Source organism: Macrobrachium nipponense, chromosome 27, assembly GCF_015104395.2.
Source record: "Macrobrachium nipponense isolate FS-2020 chromosome 27, ASM1510439v2, whole genome shotgun sequence".
In the NCBI taxonomy this organism is placed as follows: Eukaryota; Metazoa; Arthropoda; class Malacostraca; order Decapoda; family Palaemonidae; genus Macrobrachium; species Macrobrachium nipponense.
In genome coordinates this window covers 9,386,964-9,404,741 of record NC_087216.1, presented here as the reverse complement: position 1 = coordinate 9,404,741, position 17,778 = coordinate 9,386,964, and the positions used below count along the sequence as shown (strand labels likewise).

At 42.8% G+C, this 17,778-nt stretch overlaps 1 protein-coding gene across 1 annotated transcript in view; it reads right to left on the bottom strand.

The window, feature by feature from the left end:
- The window catches only part of LOC135200808 (vacuolar protein sorting-associated protein 4-like), a 116,300-nt gene extending 99,537 nt beyond the window's left edge, over positions 1–16,763 (bottom strand). The window contains exons 1-2 of the mRNA XM_064229467.1: positions 16,628–16,763; positions 8,586–8,697 (exon numbers count right to left, since the gene is read on the bottom strand). Of these exons, the coding sequence (XP_064085537.1) occupies positions 8,586–8,697; positions 16,628–16,651 (136 nt within the window). The 5' untranslated portion in view covers positions 16,652–16,763. The remainder of the gene's footprint in view (positions 1–8,585; positions 8,698–16,627) is intronic.
- Positions 16,764–17,778: the final 1,015 nt, after the last annotated feature.

The window sequence follows — 17,778 nt, the reverse complement described above, 5'->3', positions numbered from 1 at the left end:
ACAGCAGACTGTTACTGCCTCTGGTCGGTGCTCTTCTTACTAATGTAGAGGAATTGGAATTTGACCAAAGTTAGCCTCTACAGGAGTGGAATCCTTCCGTAGTTTCAAGCGAGTCAAGGCTGACTGACGGAGGATAGTAACAACAAAGATTGCCCTTGCCCTGGGCTAAGACCAGAAATTCAATCATACAAAACATTTGTCACCAACACCAGATTTAAAAACACATATACCCAACCATTGTAAAATCTGACCTAACAGACTGGTGAGTATCCCAGGTACTCAGTACCCCCAGCTTCCCTTGAACTCGACAACCTATTCAAGGTGAAAAGTTAGCATAGAGGTGACGACCCCTGTGCCGTTTCTCCCAACACCATGCCAGAAACCGCCACCGGACCTAACGTTTTACAATTCATCGAAAACCGTTTCTATCTCTTTGAGATAATGACTCGCAAAAACCGAATTCGATCTCCAGAACGTGCTCTGAAGAATCGAAGCTAAAGATAAATTCTTTCTGAATGCTAAAGAAGTTGCCACTGCTCTAACCTCGTGAGCTTTAACTCTCAGAACGGAAAGATTGTCGTTCTCGGACTGCGAGGGAGCTTCCCCTGATAAGCCTCTCTAATAAAGAACGATATAGCATTCTTAGAAAGAGGACGAGAGGGATTTTGAACCGAGGTCCAGAGCTTAGAAGATTGTCCTCTAATACCCTTGTGGCAAACAGATACTTGCTTAATATGCCTGACCTTGACAAATGAGAGCCTTTTCCTCCTCCTCATGTCCAACCAAATCAGATAAGTTCCTTACCACAAAACTCCTCGGCCAAGGATTAGAAGGATTCTCATTTTTGGCTAGAAAGGTAAAGAAAGAAACCGAAAATACAGCATTGCCTTGAGAGAAACCGACTCTTTTGTCTATAGCGTGCAATTCGATGACACGCTTAGCAGAAGCTAGTGCAATAAGAAAGAGTGCCTTCTTAGTCAAGTTCCTGAGTGAAGCCGACTTCAAAGGCTCAAACGTGGCCCCATGAGGAACTTAAGCACCACATCTAAGTTCAAGCCACTGTATCTTGCGGGAGCTTAGTGGTTTCGAAAGACCTAATGAGGTCCGACAGATCTGAATTGGAGGAAATATCCAAACCTCGATGTCGAAAAACCGAAGAGAGCATGGCTCTATATCCTCTGATCGTCGAAGGAGCCAGTTTCTTAGAGTTCCTAAGAAATAGAAGAAAATCTGCTATTTCTAAGTTAAAGAGGTCGCAGAAGTAGAGACTTTAGCACTTCTACACCACTCTCTGAAGATTCTCCACTTCCCTTGATAGAGTTTGTTAGAAGACTCTCTCCTACAACGAGCGATAGCTTCTGCAGCTCTTCTTGAAAATCCTTTCGCTCTGACAAGATTCCGGACAGTCTGAACCCTGTCAGAGCTAGAGCGGACAAGTTTTGGTGGAACCTCTTGAAGTGAGGTTGTTTGAGAAGCCACTTCTCTGGAGGAAGAAGTCTGGGGAAGTCTACTAACAACTGGAGAAGGTCCGGGAACCACTCGTTCCTGGGCCAAAACCAAAAGGGAGCGATTAACGTTAGCGTTTACATTGCTGTGCGACATGAACTTGTTCAGCACCTCTCTTATTAGACCGAACGGAGGGAATGCATAAGCTTCCAGACCCGACCAATCCAACAGCATTTGCGTCCAACCGACCAAGCTAGAGGATCTGGGACTGGCGAACAAAAGAGAGGAAGACGGTTGTTCCTTGATGTCGCGAACAGGTCTATTGACGGTCGTCCCCAAAGGCGCCAAAGTTTCTGACAAATCTTGTTGTCCAAAGTCCACTCGAGAGGTAACACTTGCTGTTGACGACTTAACTCGTCCGCCAGGACGTTCATCTTTCCCGGAACAAATCTCGGGACTAGCTGAACCTTCGCTTCGTTTGACCACAGGAGGAGATCCTTGGCTACTTCGTACAGAGAGAAAGACTGAGTCCCCCCCTGTCCTCCGCACGTACGAGAGAGCCGTGGAGTTGTCGGAATGCACTGCCACTACTCGACCTTCTACTAAGCTCCGCGAAACTGTCTGAGCCCCAAGAAAATTGCTAACAGTTCCTTTACATTTATGTGGAACTTCTTCTCCTTCTCCGACCAAGCTCCTGAAGTCCGTTGATTTCCCAGTAGTGGCTCCCCAACCTGTGTTCGATGCGTCGGAAAAGAACTGTAGGTTCGGGAGGATGGGTCGTAAATCTAACCCTTCTTCCAACCTTGCTCGAGAGAGCCACCACCTTAGGTCCTCTTTTATTTGATCTGTGACAGGAAAGGTAATCGAGTCTGGTTGTGTCTTCCTGCACCAAGAGGCTCTCAGGAAAAACTGCAGAGGTCTCATGGGCGTCTTCCCAACGTCACAAATTTCTCCACTGACGTCAATTTGCCCAGGAGCCTCATCCACTGATTGGCAGAACAACTTAATACCTTTTTGTCCAAGAACTCCTGAACTGTCTCCAGACAGCCTTGAACCCTCTTCGGGGACAGAAAAGCCCGAAAAAACTTGAGCATTCAGAATCATCCCCAAATAAAGGATGCTCTGAGATGGAACCAACTGGGACTTCTGTTTGTTGACCAGAAATTCCTAACTTTCTGGCAAGATCCAGAGTTGTTTCCAAGGTCTTTCATGCACCGACTCTCTGATTCCGACCGGAGAAGCCAATCGTCCAGATAGAGGGAGATTCTTACTCCTAATATGTGCAGCCACCAGCTTCCTATCGGGGATAGAACCCTGGTGAAAACTTGAGGAGCGGTTGCTAGTCCGAAGCAAAGCGCCCGAAACTGAAACACCTTGCCTTCGAACATGAACCTCAGGTACTTCCGAGATTCGCGATGTATCGGAATGTGAAAATAAGCGTCTTGCATGTCCAGAGAGACCATCCAATCCCCCTGTCTGATGGACTCCAGAACGACGAGTGGTCTCCATATGAAATTTTGTTTTCTGGACATGCAAGTTCAGGGCGCTCACATCCAAAACCGGCCTCCAGCCCCCTGATGACTTGGGAACTACAAAAAGGCGATTGTAAAAGCCTGGAGGAAAATCCCCTTCTATCTGTTCTATCGCTTCTTTGAGAACAAGCGCTTCCACTTCTGCGGCTAGCGCCAGAAATTTGTCTGAGCCCGGAGAGTATGCCTGGAATGGAATTGGCACAGGTAGAGAGCGAGGGAGGTGAAACGAGAGGAATACGATAGCCGAACTTGAGTACTTGCACTACCCAGGCTTCTGCTCCTCTGTTTTCCCATTCCTCCCAAAACAGCGCCAGCCTGGCTCCCACTGGTGCATGAAGAACCGAGCTTTCATTTGGAAGGTTTGTTAACCTTGTCCGAGGCCTTAGACTGAGGTCGCAAATTCGACTTCGGCCGAAAGAAGCGCTTGGGTTTTCTCCCTCGAAAAGGCGCTTGGGTCAGAGGAGAAACCGAAGGAACAGTCTCCACAGGAGCTTTAGGTCTCTTAGTAGACTGTGCCAGTAAATCCGAAGTAGATTTCTTATCTAGCGCAGACGAAATTGACAACACTACATCGTACTGGAAAGAGGTTATCTTTCACAAAAGGAGCAAACAAGAGAGCAGACTTCTGTTGGGACGTAACCCTTTTAGAAGCAAAGGAGCACCAAAGTTGCCTTTTCTTAAGTGTACCAAAGGCGATGAGTGAAGCTAACTCATCACATCCATCCCTAATGGATTTGTCCGCACAGGACAGAACACCAATCCAATCCTCCGCTAACTCCTGAGAAAGAGAAGGACAGTCTTCGATCTTGGCCGCTAAAGCGCCAATAGTCCAATCAAGGAAGCTAAAGACTTCCAAAAGTTTAAATTGATTCTTTACAACGTGGTCCAACTCAGGCGCTGTAAAGAAAACTTTTCGCTGCGGCGAAAGCAGATCTTCTAGAGGAGTCGATTAAACTGGAGAAGTCTCCCTGGGAGGAGGCAGACTCCCAGAGAAGGAGCTTACCCCCAGTTACATAAAACCTATACCTCTTACGAAGCAACTTAGAGAGGGAGGGTAAGCAAAAAGAGCCTTCCCTAAGTCTCTTTTCATAGACATCCATTTCTCCGTCTCTTTCAACGAATGTCTAACCGCTTTAGATAGAACAAGTTTTGGGAGGAGAGGGTCTGAAGTTTTCCTCCTCATCAAAAAAGTCGAAGTTGGGGAGCGCGGGGCCGCTTTCTCAAATAATCTATCTGGATAAGATACCAGAAGAAATCTAAGGAGACGTGAATAACACGAGAGGTGATGTGAATCCTCCTCCTCTACTTCTTCTTCATTCTCCGATACCGCCGAAGAAGTAGACGGAACTACAACCGGATCTGAAGGTTTCGAACCACCCTTGGACTCATTCATCCAGTTGGTTAACATCTCTAACTGCTTGCGCAAAGGCGCCAGAGACGAATCAAAAACAGTTAACGTAGGCTTGGAAGAGCCTAAATGTTCAGCAGGAGGCGGAAAAACTACTTGCGCCTCGCTCGTAGCCGCCGAAATTCGAGGCGAAACAGGCGCATCAGGCGTAACAGACGAAAAAGCGCCTAAAGAAACACCCTTAGAACTGCTAGCTACAGCGCTAAAACCACAATCTCTACTAGTAGATGGAGCCGAAAAAGGCACAGATTGAGGCGACGAACGAGGCCGCTAATGGTCGCGGCGCAACCCTACTCTCAGTCTCCTTATACCGCTTGACTGGAGGAGGCGAAGAATCGGCGCCTGAACGCCTCTTTAAGGGACGCGAAACGCGAATCTCGCCAAGAGCGCCGCGCGACCGGAGACGAATCGCTTGAATCATTCGAAAGGCGTCTGACCGCAACACCTTTCCAACGCTTAACCGAGCCCTGTTGAGGCGCAACAGGCTCAACAAGAGAGGCGCCTGTCTGTGGGCAAATCCCGATCGACTCCCTTGGACTTCCGGTATGTCTTCTCCCCGGTGCGGGGGAGCTGGACAGTGACCTTTGTCTAGGAGACGTGTCAGGACAGACAGACGCACCCTCAACTCACTCTTACCTGAAGCCGCTTTCTCCAAAACGTCTTAACTGAATTACCAAGTTGCAAAACCGTATTCGCTAGTACCGAAAATTTCTGATCTAGCCTCGATTCCAGACTGGCAATGGTGTCGGAAGAAACTACACGGGAAGCCGGAGAAGCGGGATTAGTAGGAGGAATAGGAGGTGTAGTTAAAGGAGACATAACAATTTGAGGAGAAACAGAAGGAACAGAAGCATCGCAAGACGAAGCGGAGCTAAGTCTACTTTCCCTAAGCGCTGCTTTTCTAATTTTGTCTTTAGCTAATTTCTCCGAGTATGAACTAAAAAACTTCCATTGAGAATCAGTCCAATCACTACACTCGTTACATGTTCGATCTGCTGAACAAACCTGTCCCCTACACTTAACACATTTAGTGTGAGAATCATATTCTAACTTGGATAATCTAGTTTTACATCCTGAGATGCAAAACCTAACTCCCGACGGACTAGAATCCGACATGGCAACGCCTAAATAAAAAGCAAAATAACAACAACGCCAAAAAAGAGTACTTCACCAATTCCGAAGATCAATTTCACAAGAAAAAAAGCGAAGCAAAGTCATCCAAACCGCACCGACCACCGATGTTCACCGGACGCCGGCAGGAAAAGAATTGGATTCACCTGGGCAGTTGTACCTGGTTCTCCCGCGAGTGGAGGGAGATGACGTCATCACCACCAGTGTTGGCGACGCCGACGCGCTAAATTTGAATTTAGTATCCTGCCGCTCGTGGAAATCACGGCTCTATAATTGTTCGGTAAGACACTACAATAAAACGCCTATTTGTATAAGGGCGCCTTCTAGAATCTTGAGGCTGCTGAGGAGAAGTCTCACGCGAGGGAGTTGAAGAAATCGCGTGATGAGCAGGTGCAGTGCGCTTACCGGAAGCGGGAATCCAATCTGGAGAAAAAACTTCTTTCTCCATAGAGCGTCCTACCGATGTTTGGCGCCTTGAAATCGAAAGAGAGCCAGGCGAGCGAGGGCGCTCACGCGAGCGAGGGCGCTCACGCGAGCGAGGGCGCTCACGCGAGCCCCCACCTTCATACGAAACCTCCCCATATGAAGGAGAACGATCCTCCGAAGAGCGGCGCCTAGATCTCTTGATCGGAAGAGAAACGTCCTTCTTCCTACGTGATCTAACTGCTAGAGAGTCTGCTAGCGCCGTGATCTGAGCTTGAAGTCCAGCGAGTACTCTCGTAGGAGAATCTTCTTGTTCTTCCTCGGAAGCAGGCGCCGAGCGCGGAGCGCGAGAAGAAGAACGATCACAGGATTTCTTGGGTTTCTTCGCCTCCACCGACGATTCTTCCGGGAAAACCTCCGGACTAGAAGCCAAAGGACTGCAGGGAGCCTTCCAAGCCCTCTTCAACGGGCGCGACGCATCCGGGGAGTTCCAACCTCTCTTCGGAGAGGGAGACGACGAAGAGGAGAAGCATTGGCGTAGGAGCTCCTTCTTGTAGCGATCCGAGGCAGCCTGGGAGCGTACTTCAGGATCTGCCGAGGGGAACGCCTGACCGGTGGGGGCTCTCCCTAGCCCTCCTGCGGCTTTTCGACTTTCCTCCTCCACTGGAACTGGGAGTCTGGAAGAGGTCTAGGCCTAGAGGCACTAAGGAGCCGGTCAGACGCACCCTCCACAACACTGGGGACACTGCACTGATCACTAACACTCTCCTTACCTTCCAACTGACGAATCTTCTGATCCATAGAACGATTCGTGGCTTTCAGAGCTGCCGCCTCCGAAGGCGAATCTTCGGCTTCGGTGCGGGGAGCCGGGGCTGCAACTTGGGAAGAAGGTTCTAATTCTACGTTAGTACTATTAGGGTCCACATCCAACTCACTCATTCTAGATCTGCTAGAACTTCTAGAGGAAGCCTTACGCACTCTATCACGTTCCAACTTCCTAACATAAGAAGAGAGAGCCTTATATTCTTCTTCATTCAATCCCTTACACTCACTACAAGGGTTAGCAAAAGAACATTCATTCCCCCTGCATTTCATGCAAACCGTGTGGGGGTCTACCGAAGCTTTCGGCAACCTCACCTTACATCCTTCATTCACGCAAACCCTAAACAAAACCGAAGTTTTAACTACCGAATCTAGATCAGACATCGTTAAAGAAATTCAAACTCAAAATCAAACCGGTCCACAATCAGCGTATGCCAAGCCAAACAAAGCGAATACGTCACCAAAAGAAGTCCAAATTAACTCCAGGCAAGCGAGAATCGAAAAACTATCGAGAGGAACCGACAACAGTTGTTATCGTTCCCGCGACAGAGAAAAATCTGACAAGCTTACGGGAGTGGTTCGTACATCCGCCACCCAGCGGCGGGTAAGGTAGACCACCTGACCTACCTGTCGCGTGTGCCGCGAGATTTGAAATTCTGTCGGGAACGTCGGAGACTATAGCTAAGTATATATCTGTCAGGGAAGTTCATGTACAAAATTGAGCAATTTTTGTATGTAGAGCCGTAAAATTTTTCGTATTTGCTTTCGTATCTCGAGTTTTTCGTAAGTTGAGCCTTTCGTATGTCGAGGTACCACTGTAACTAAAAGGCATACCATATGAAAACTAAAATGAACTTTTAAAAGCAATTGATACACAAGTGCAATTCTAGCCAATAATAATATATATAACATACTTGAACGCAAACCACTTCTATCTAACTGGAGGTACCATAAACCCTATTACTGATAATGCCTATTCAAACTTTGTTGAATTACCAAGATTGAGACAAACTGAACATATATTTGCCTTCTAACTGACCATCCCACCATAAGGTTAGGAATTTGCTAGTGGGGAGACAAGAGATGGCCCACTTGCCAGTTAAAACATGGTGTACAAGGTTAAATTGATATGAATTTCTATATTTCACTTGTATGATTTATGACCTCTAGGTCAGGTTAGGCTGGGGAAAGCCTGGTCTATTTAAGGAGTTAGCACCATAGGTTACATTAGAGAAAGACGGGTCAGGTTTTGTGGGGGGGTGGGGGGGTTCCAGGGAAGGGAAAGTTTGCTGCATATCTTACATTTTATACATCGCACATCATTCGTGCTATCGCAATTCTGGATCCTTCCTGTAAACCCTAATTTCTAACCAAGGTTCCTATACAATTGTAACATATAGGGGTTTAGTGAAAAAAATAAGTTCTCTGTTGCAACAATAGCCAGATATATATACAGCATATCAAGCAGTCCAAAAAATATATTGTTGATGTACTTGGTAGGAAATTAAAGCATAATAGTATTACCCGAGGCACTTCTAGCTTACCCGCAATCAGCTCTTTAGAGAAAGTAACCAAGTCAAATACTCCAGCAAGCTCTCAAGATTGCATAGAGTAGCTCTGTTAGCATTTTGGACTAGGTAGCTGCTACTGTATGTACATAACTTCACTACCTAAAAAATGCATAACAGATTGCATTTTGACTGTCTACAGAAAAATTAATATTTCTTCCAAAATGACAGATTCTTGTAAAATAAACAAGCTTTGACTAAATTTTCAAATAAGAAACAACACAAACTGAATACAAAGAACACTTCAGAACTTACATTTCATGGCATGAAGGAAATACTCAACAGCAGATTCATAGAGACGTAATGCTTCAGAATAGTTCTTGTTTTTATCTTCCTCTGTTGCTTTTGTTACAAGCTCAATAGCTTTCTGAAAGATTGAAAAACATTTGGCATTATAAGTGTATTGAGAGGCAGTGTGTAAAATACTATACAACAGAAGGCAAAAAAAAATTCATTAAATACGATGCACATGTAGTATCTGAGTAATATTTAAAAGCTATAAAAAATTTTATGTACGAGAAAACGCAGTTTTAAAAGTAATTTTGTATTTTTCCTACATATAAAAACCAGGCACTTTTATGTAATATTCCTCAGTATGCGCTGGAAACAATAATTGAAACTTATCAAAAGGTGGGGTACCACCTTACCTGCCATAAACCAGGTGATTGAGGTGGGATTATAATAAAATGACGACAAATTTTTAAGTATGATAAAAAGTCAAATTTTCAAGTAAGTTGTATTTTTCCTAAAATACAAACCTGAGGTCTTTACATAGGGGATAGCATGCCTATCTTTGTTGTATGCTTTTCACCTCTCCCCAAGTTTTTCATCTGACTTCACCTTGGTTTCTACTAGGACATGTTCGTTCAGGGTACTTCTCCTGGTGTCTCAGTGTCTCTAGGACAGGACTGACTTCTCAGATTTTGTCACAGCGTGAGAGCTGAATGTTCTACAAAAGTCCAATCTCTCATCCAAGTAAGGATACGTATCTGTACAGCTAACAGATACAGCAGGGACAACCAGCTTCGCAGTTACAAAGCCCTACATGATCACCTGTCATCACAGGGGAGGCCAGTTCTTCATGGGAAGTTTCTCCTCCTCCTTTAATTTGTGCAATTTAAGGGGTTCTGGTCTTTGACACAAGATCTCCCCATACCATCCCTTCCTCTCTGCGAAGTAAGACAGGACTTAGCCCGATGGTTAGACTACAAGTATCTCCTTGGAGTGTCTAGTACAACTGGGGAAAAAAGTAAATTACACTAAAAATATTGTACCTGTTCCTACCAAAATAAAAACCACTGCCTTTAATGTAGGAGAGATGCCTTAAGTGGGAAGATAATAGTATCTCGAGTAACTGGCAAATTGAATCTGAACCCAAAAATGCCATGCTCCCAGTCACAATCTTCAGAACAGGACCACTGACTCCTGTAACCTCCTATACAATCTGAAAACAGAAGTATCTCCAGAGGTTGAGTTTAAAGGTTTCCATCGTCAAGCCACCAAGCAAGGTTCTCCCTCACTTCTCAGCTCAAGGGCATGGGGTGAGGTGGGCCATTTGAGATCGACCAATATTGCTTCAGTTGCCACTAACACAAACACTGATGAAGGCATCTCCTGGCCACTAGCTTCTTAAAGAACTACAGGTAACTGAAAACAAACTGCAAAAGCAGCATTGGTTGTTCCTGTTGAGACAAGAACGGCATGCAGTCCCCTCCCTGTGCTTGCTGACAAGAGTGTCTATTGGAAAAAGTTGCTGCTCAAAGTCTTTAACATGAGCATGCCTAGTTGAGTACCTGCTGCTTGGCCGAGGTCTGACTTCTTCCAATTTATTGTGATTCCCACATGGTGACAAAGTGTGAGAAAGCAACTGTGCATCTGAGACCACCGGAACTACCTACTCGTCGATAATATAAAAGACGTAACTCACACAAGAGGGGCCAAGCTAACATCCAAGTGAACACTTGCATATGTATACACCCTAGAGGCTGTTGCCAGCCTGAAGCACATATCTTTGAACTGGTATGCAATTCCTTCACAGACAAGGCACAGGTATTTCATGAAAGACTCATAGATGGGTGTCTAGAAATATGCATCATTCAGATCCACTGATAGTATGAAGTTGCCCTTTCAGATGAAGTCTATCACAGAATGAGTTATTTCCATCTTGAGCCAAGACTACGACACAAATGCATTTGAGTGGAGACCAATAACTAGTCTTAAGGTCCCAGTTGACTTCTCAACCAGGAAAAGTTGACAGTCCCAAGCAAAAGACAGGTCGGCTATAACTTGCAACACAATCTTTTCCACCATTGCCCAAAGCTTGGAACATCCTGGAAGGTAGGACAGAAGCAGGGCCCTTGAAATGTGGTCTATAACTTCAAACCATTCTCATCATTCTCATCATGGTACAACAAAATGGTTCAAAGCCCAGTCATTAGACCAAACTTTCATATATTATCAAACCTTTCATAAAGATAAAGAACCCAAGCTTCCTGTTGGAGTTTAAATCTGAGCCTTACTGGTACTAGACACGAAAAATATGGCAACCTCTGATGGCTTGGCTGCAGTTCCCTTTACACTGAACAATAGATTTAAGTGTTCTGGCTATCACAACACCTCTTCTCCACCATCATCTCAGTTTGACCCTTCAGAAAGAGTTGAGAAAAACCAAAGCCCTAACCATTTTGCACATACAGGCTAACCTGAACTCAAACTTATCAAATGAAATGCTTAAACTGGTGATCATGTCTTCTCAGAACAAGGTTTATATTGAAGTGTGGAGATAACTGATACCTTTTCTCCTGACACTAACAACCTCTGAAATGTGTGCATGTCTTTTACATCTATCTAATACATGTCATTTACATCTATCATTTGTTTTTTCTTATTTCATTATTTATCTTATGCCTTCCTACCATAGCCTTCATTTTCACAAAAATGCCACAGCAGCCTTATATTTAAATCATTCCAGTAATAAAACTTGTTAGGCCCTTTTTGAAATATATTTTCTATATAATTTATTAACTGCGATTTGATAGTTGTGTAGCAGGCTGAGACAGCCACTATCATTGGTCTATGCGTGCCACTGGCTACATGCCCACAAGTTTCACTTTTATTCTCTGGTATGTGTGGTGTTATAATTACTATGGTCATCAACATGTGTACACTATGCATACACGTATGTGTTTACTATGGTCATCAACATGTGTACACTATGCATGTGCTTATGTGTACATTCCACAGTATGCACATACATTTCATATTGTGGGGTCAAAGCTACAGTAACTAAAAGCTACCCTATTTCCAACATATAGGCTACAAATAGAAAACTGTTTATGACAAGAAATTGAAGTGTAGGCCTATGCCCTGTCTCAAAATATAAAAATTTGAGTGTAGACCTCTGTCCTCTCATTGCCTCGAAATATAAGAAATTTAAATGCAGGCCCAATCTCACAATATTAATATTTGTCATGCAGCATTATGATTTGTTAATTCCCTAATGTCAGAACTGGCAGTACCCATAACTCTCTGCTTCACTAAAATTAATGTGACCTAAGCAGAACCACAAGATGCTTGTCTATTTAAGAAATAAAAAAGGTGCATAGATAGAATGGTCAAGGACCTTCATAATGACATTAGGGTAAAAAACCGCATGGTACAGGGGTGGACCATGTACAATCAATGTATACAACCCCAAGAAAAGTACATTATAACGCGTCCTGACACCGGAGTAGAGGTCTTTAGCTCCGTTTCTCACCAACAACAAGTCACGTCTGATGCCCATCTCCGATGTCAGGACGCGTTATAATGTACTTTTTTTGGGGTTGTACACATTGATCGTACATGGTCCACCCCTGTACCATGCGGTTTTTTACCCTATATAACTTAATATGTAGCCTATATCACTCTTATCATACTAGATATCAACTGCATCTCCACAATCCCGAGAACTCAAATCTGTGCTGGTAATCATTTGGACCGTTTACTAGCATGATGTCATTCCCCTTCCGAGAGCTGGTTAATGACTGGTGTGCAGTGGGCGGGGCTTGACTGCAAAGACCTGTGGCTTTGACAAAAGTTGAGACCTAAGGTACTTGCAGAGTAACATAGGCTAATTGGTAAAGGCGTGTCATTCTGATGACATGACATCGAATGATGTCATCTAAAAAACTTTACAGAGGATATGCCATAAACGCATTTTTTTTGTGAACAGGCTAGCACTGATAGGGGGAAACATCACGACAGGCCAACCCTCATCACGGTAGACGGGTCTTATTCACTCTATATTTAATTGGTGAAACATGAATACAATTGCAACTCTAAGCATACCATTTAAAAGACTGAAGTTTCGTCAACATATTGTGATATATGAAAGCCCCATACGAACTAAAATAAGCATGTGAGCTCTTCGTAAAATATGTTTTCAAGGCAGTTTTGAAATCCAATATGGCGGCTACGTTTTGCATGGACGGTTCTCATCAGTGACGGCCACCATCTTTCCCCAGCCTTCCCAGCACTCATTTGAACAATGTTAGCGTATGTATGTAACGTTTATTGATCTTACTCAAGATTGCAGTTGTAATCAGCACAATAAAACAACATTTTGTTGCCTATATTAGTGAAAGTATGAAACTTGTTATTCCCGGGGTTATGGTTGGAACTGAATTCATTCTTACCTTGTAATCGGCGGTATCCTTACTGCCATCACAACTGAAACTCCACAGTGCTTATTTGATTGTTATTATACACATTTTGGTCTCAGTTCACTCCACATTGCACTTTAAACCCATTGCTGTTCCTGGTTTCTAAGCGCGCGCGCCATAAACACAATTTCGAACAGCAGACGACGACAGACGACGAAACTGCAAAGTTTTATTCCCTAAACTGTTTACTTTACTCGTTATTTAGTTTAAATTTACTTTATTTAAAAATTTTGATTTAATATAGCAACCAAATTACCCCGAAAAATTACAGATATTTCTAAAGTAGATAAAATCAAATGTTTCTAACGTTTTCGTACATCTGGCTGCCGAAAACCATAGAGGAACGAATACGGAAAAGTGCAGAGGAACGACTACGTTTTTTTTTTTTTTGCTTTTTTGTTTTTGCTAGCACTTTTCATTGATTTCAGTCTTTATTAGTATTTTGGATTTTGAATTTCTTTAATAATCGTATGCCAGAAATAAATGTAACCTTTAATGTTTGCATGCTTTTTAATGTTTGCATGCTAAGAATGGCAAAATCATAGTATGCCCACATTAGTGGAGGGCTTTCCCACACATACGCCGTTCCATTATTATCCTGTTAAGCGTCGCCCTGATGAGCTCGCTGCTAACGTTACCGTCACGCTTTTTTTGTAATCAGCGATCATAGCACTGATGATAGTTTTTCAAAGTTAATATTGATTTTTATGCTTGTTATTCATACTGTAATTAACTGTAGGAAATTCTCTCTCTCTCTCTCTCTCTCTTCTCTCTCGGTCTCTCTCTCTCTCTCTCTCGGTCTCTCTCTCTCTCTCGGAGTCCAGTCACTCGGCAAAGAAAAGTCATCTTCACTTCACCTGCAATTGGAAGAAAAGTTTGTATCATCACTGGAGGATTCAGAACTAGAGCTCTCATCATCAAATAGGTTATCAATATCACACTCCTCATCTAGTATTTGATTGATCTCACCTGAAGAAATATGCCTCCTCTTTGGGACATTCATTGTGAAAGACGCGAAATCCAATTTGTCCTCGATAAACGCCCGAAGCGTATTGAAAGAAAACCAACAGGGACAGGCAGTTTTCTAGCATAAGCGACCACCAAGAAAGAGTTGCCAGGCTGGAAATAAGTTTCCCATGTGCTGAGAGTGTTACCAAATGATGTTCCTACACTTTCTCTACGAGTAAACGTATTATTACGGGGCTGACGGCTTGACAAGCACAGTTAAAGTCTTGAACGTAATATCCCGTTGAAGGCGCTACCGAGTAGATCGCGGTAAACGTATTATTACGTGGGTGACGCTTAACAGGTTATAAACTGTTTTCATGAATTCTAGTTGTCATAGTAATGCAATAATGATAAAATTGCTTTAATATTTATGATATATACTTCCAATACATAGCCTAATTTCACCAATTTCAACGTTTTGTGTGTAGTTCTTATACCCAGTTTGGAGGGTCAACACATGCCGAATGGCAACAGAGAGAGAGAGAGAGAGAGAGAGAGAGAGAGAGAGAGAGAGAGAGAGAGAGAGAGAGAGAGAGAGAGGCGGAGGGAACGAAGAAGAAAGGGATGGCGGTGGAGGGGGGGGGGGGGGGTGGGGAGAGGGTAGGTGGAGCTTTATACGCTGTTCGTATCCATTTCTGCATAATGGAGTTTTTGTCTCTTGGTACAAGGAAAGGAACAAGTGTCGTTATTCTTTACGATTAGTGATTCACGATACCCTTATAAATTACGGCACTGGGTGTAATGCACTATAGCAAAATCTCGTTCTGTTAAGAGTGTTCGTTACAGAAATAGGTATTGCCCAAAAACGTGCTTGCACTGTCTCTGAAACCCATAGTAGACATGCTGCTTAGTTGTCAATCAAGTTTTTATAACCAAGTATTTTTTACAAGCTAGCTATTGAATAAATTTGTATTTTTCTCAGTCAAAACATATGCCCCTCAATGCTAATTTCCCTCTTTTAACGACTTTCTGGAACTTTCCTCTTTTAAACGACTTTCTGGTCATTGCAAATTCGGCCCCATAATTTCTTATGGTGCGAAAACAGACAGAGGCCCATGGACCGAAACGATTGCGTCACACTACGGCGATAATCCAGCAGTAAAACATCTTCATATATCCAAAAAAGTAAATAATAAAGATATATATGCGCATTACGATTATAACAATTACATGTATAGCTGATAACAATCTGCATGAATAACTGGTAACTGTTCTGCAATGACAGTTGAGTATAGCAATTATTTACAATAGGTACGAAAGTCAAGATGTCGTGACGTCATAATACAGAACTTGAAAGAACGTTCTAATTCAGAAAAATAATTACTTAAATTTGAGTCAGAGTCGAGTTACTTTATCAATAACGAATATTTTCAAATTAATCATCATAAATATGTAAAATATTGATGGTTTTACTACTTATTAAAAATTAGCCTAAGAGCACGCTTCTCGTCATCTTCTACCCAAACAGCTGTTTACGCCTGGCTTGTTGTTGGTGAGAAATCGTGTTTCGATTGTTGTGATAAAAGTGCTCCAGCGTCTGTGGGTACAAGTGGTGTGCGGATTTATCACAGGAAATGGAAAGTTTGTTGACACAAGCGCTTGACTCCGTAAACATCGAGATGGCGTCAATCTTCGAAACATTTTTAGTTGTAAGTAAAATTTCTAAAGCTTTTGTTTTGGTGAGATTTCCACTGCCGTGGGGGGCGCCATTTTCAGTACCTCTGTTTAAATCTTAAAATTTGGCCTTAATTTCTAACTTTGGAGAAAATACTTACTTCGAAAGGAGAGTAGAGGTCTTTAGCTCCGTTTCTCACCAACAACAAGTCGCGACTGATGCCCATCTCGGGTGTCAGGACGCGTTATAATGTACTTTTTCGGAGGGTGGCTTGCATTGATTGTAGGTGGCCTGCTTGGCCTGCTGTGATGTTCTACCCTAATTGATGTCAGTCCAAAAATTAAGCAGAAAGTTGTAGGTTTTATGAACGAAAGGTACCAATATTTTAACTCTTTATGCACCATTTTTATTACCTTTGTTAATTTTCGAGATACTAGAAGTAGGTACCTAGCCTAGTTTCAAAATGAGACTGCAGTGTTCCAAAAGGATACCTGTTATTCAGTAAGTTCATATGCAGTAGTTAGCTTACTAGAATCTTGTGTGTGTTATTGGAATAAAGTTTTTGACACCGTAAAACTGTTAATTTATCAGATACGTGTATGACGTTAGGACATTTATGACGGCCTAGCCTAACATAGGTACTAGCCTACTACCTGGTTGTGGGCCGTCATTGACAAAAGGTAACAGAGGACAACAGACAATTTGTATATCATCATAAGGGTATCTTCAATGAATTCCTACCCCTATAAATGTTTAAACACGGGCATCACTGACGTAAGCCTGGCAAAACAAATAAAAAAAATGCAGAAAGATAACAGGCCAGGAATAGCCGAGGGCCCAGACACGAAGAAAGTGGCCCTCGCAGGCAGTCCTCAGGACATTTTGTTTGGCCCTCATAAATTCTTGCACCTTACTTGGTACACAGATATGTGCTTCTTTAATGGTTGAATGAGAATTCACTCCAGAATTACCTGTAACGCCGATGTCGAAGACATGATTGCTACGGCCTTCCCTGGTCCTGAATCATTCGTCTCCACTATAGACGGAGGAATTCAACAAAAATATTGCACAATCCGGGATGACTTAAAACAAAAGAGCATCGAAAATGGAACGCTGATTTGGTCCTGCGTTGAATCTCTCTTCTGATATAGTATCCGTTACTTGTACTTATGATCTTTGTGTTACTTATACTTTTGGTAAACACTGGGTTGTGACACTAATGACGTCAAAGTCACGAGTAAGCGGGAGCTTTAAAGATAATCCTCCTAACCAGCTGATAAAGCGTAACAACCACTAAATGTTCTTATTAGATGGCCAAGATTAGTTCCAAAATAACACAATTGTATATAATCGATGACACTTTATGAGCAACAGCCGAGGATCGCGCAAATATCTGAGAGTGTGAGATTAAGTGGTGTAACCCTACACATTTGACCTACCTTTTTAAGTATTAAGGTTAGGCTGCTTGACAGGTCAAGAAAGTATGCCAATTTCAAACTTTTGATCGTGAACAGAATAACAAAAATATAATTGGCACATTTATTTACATTTACTTAAAAAATACAAAAAGTGCACTCCTGTTTCCGGATAGCAGAATATTTATGAATGGTCACTCCACTGAATAAGCGACGGTGTGACTTCAGTCACTCCACTTATAACCATCGACGGTAAATTAAGCTACGAGCATAATGTTATGCTCTCTCTCTCTCTCTCTCTCTCTCTCTCTCTCTCTCTCTCTCTCTCTCTCTCTCTCTCTCTCTCTCTCTCTGCAACTGATGCATTTTTGTGTAGTTAATCATTGCAATATACCGGAGTTAATGACTGATTCCAAGATAAAATATTCCCGCTACGCTATCAACTGGTGACCTTGAGGGGGGGGAGGTTTATTTGTTGCATGATCAAATACATGTAAATAGTATTATAGTGAATTCCCGTTTGTATGACCAGTTATTGCGAATTTAAGAAATTATTCATACGTCCCTGAAATTATGGTGATGTATCAAATATATAAAAATGAGGGCCTAATACTTTGTAAAACCGTAGGTTACATAAAATGACTAAATTAATATATAGCAATGTGTAGTGCCTAAACCGTTAATTATTTAGAACTTTCATTCTTTTT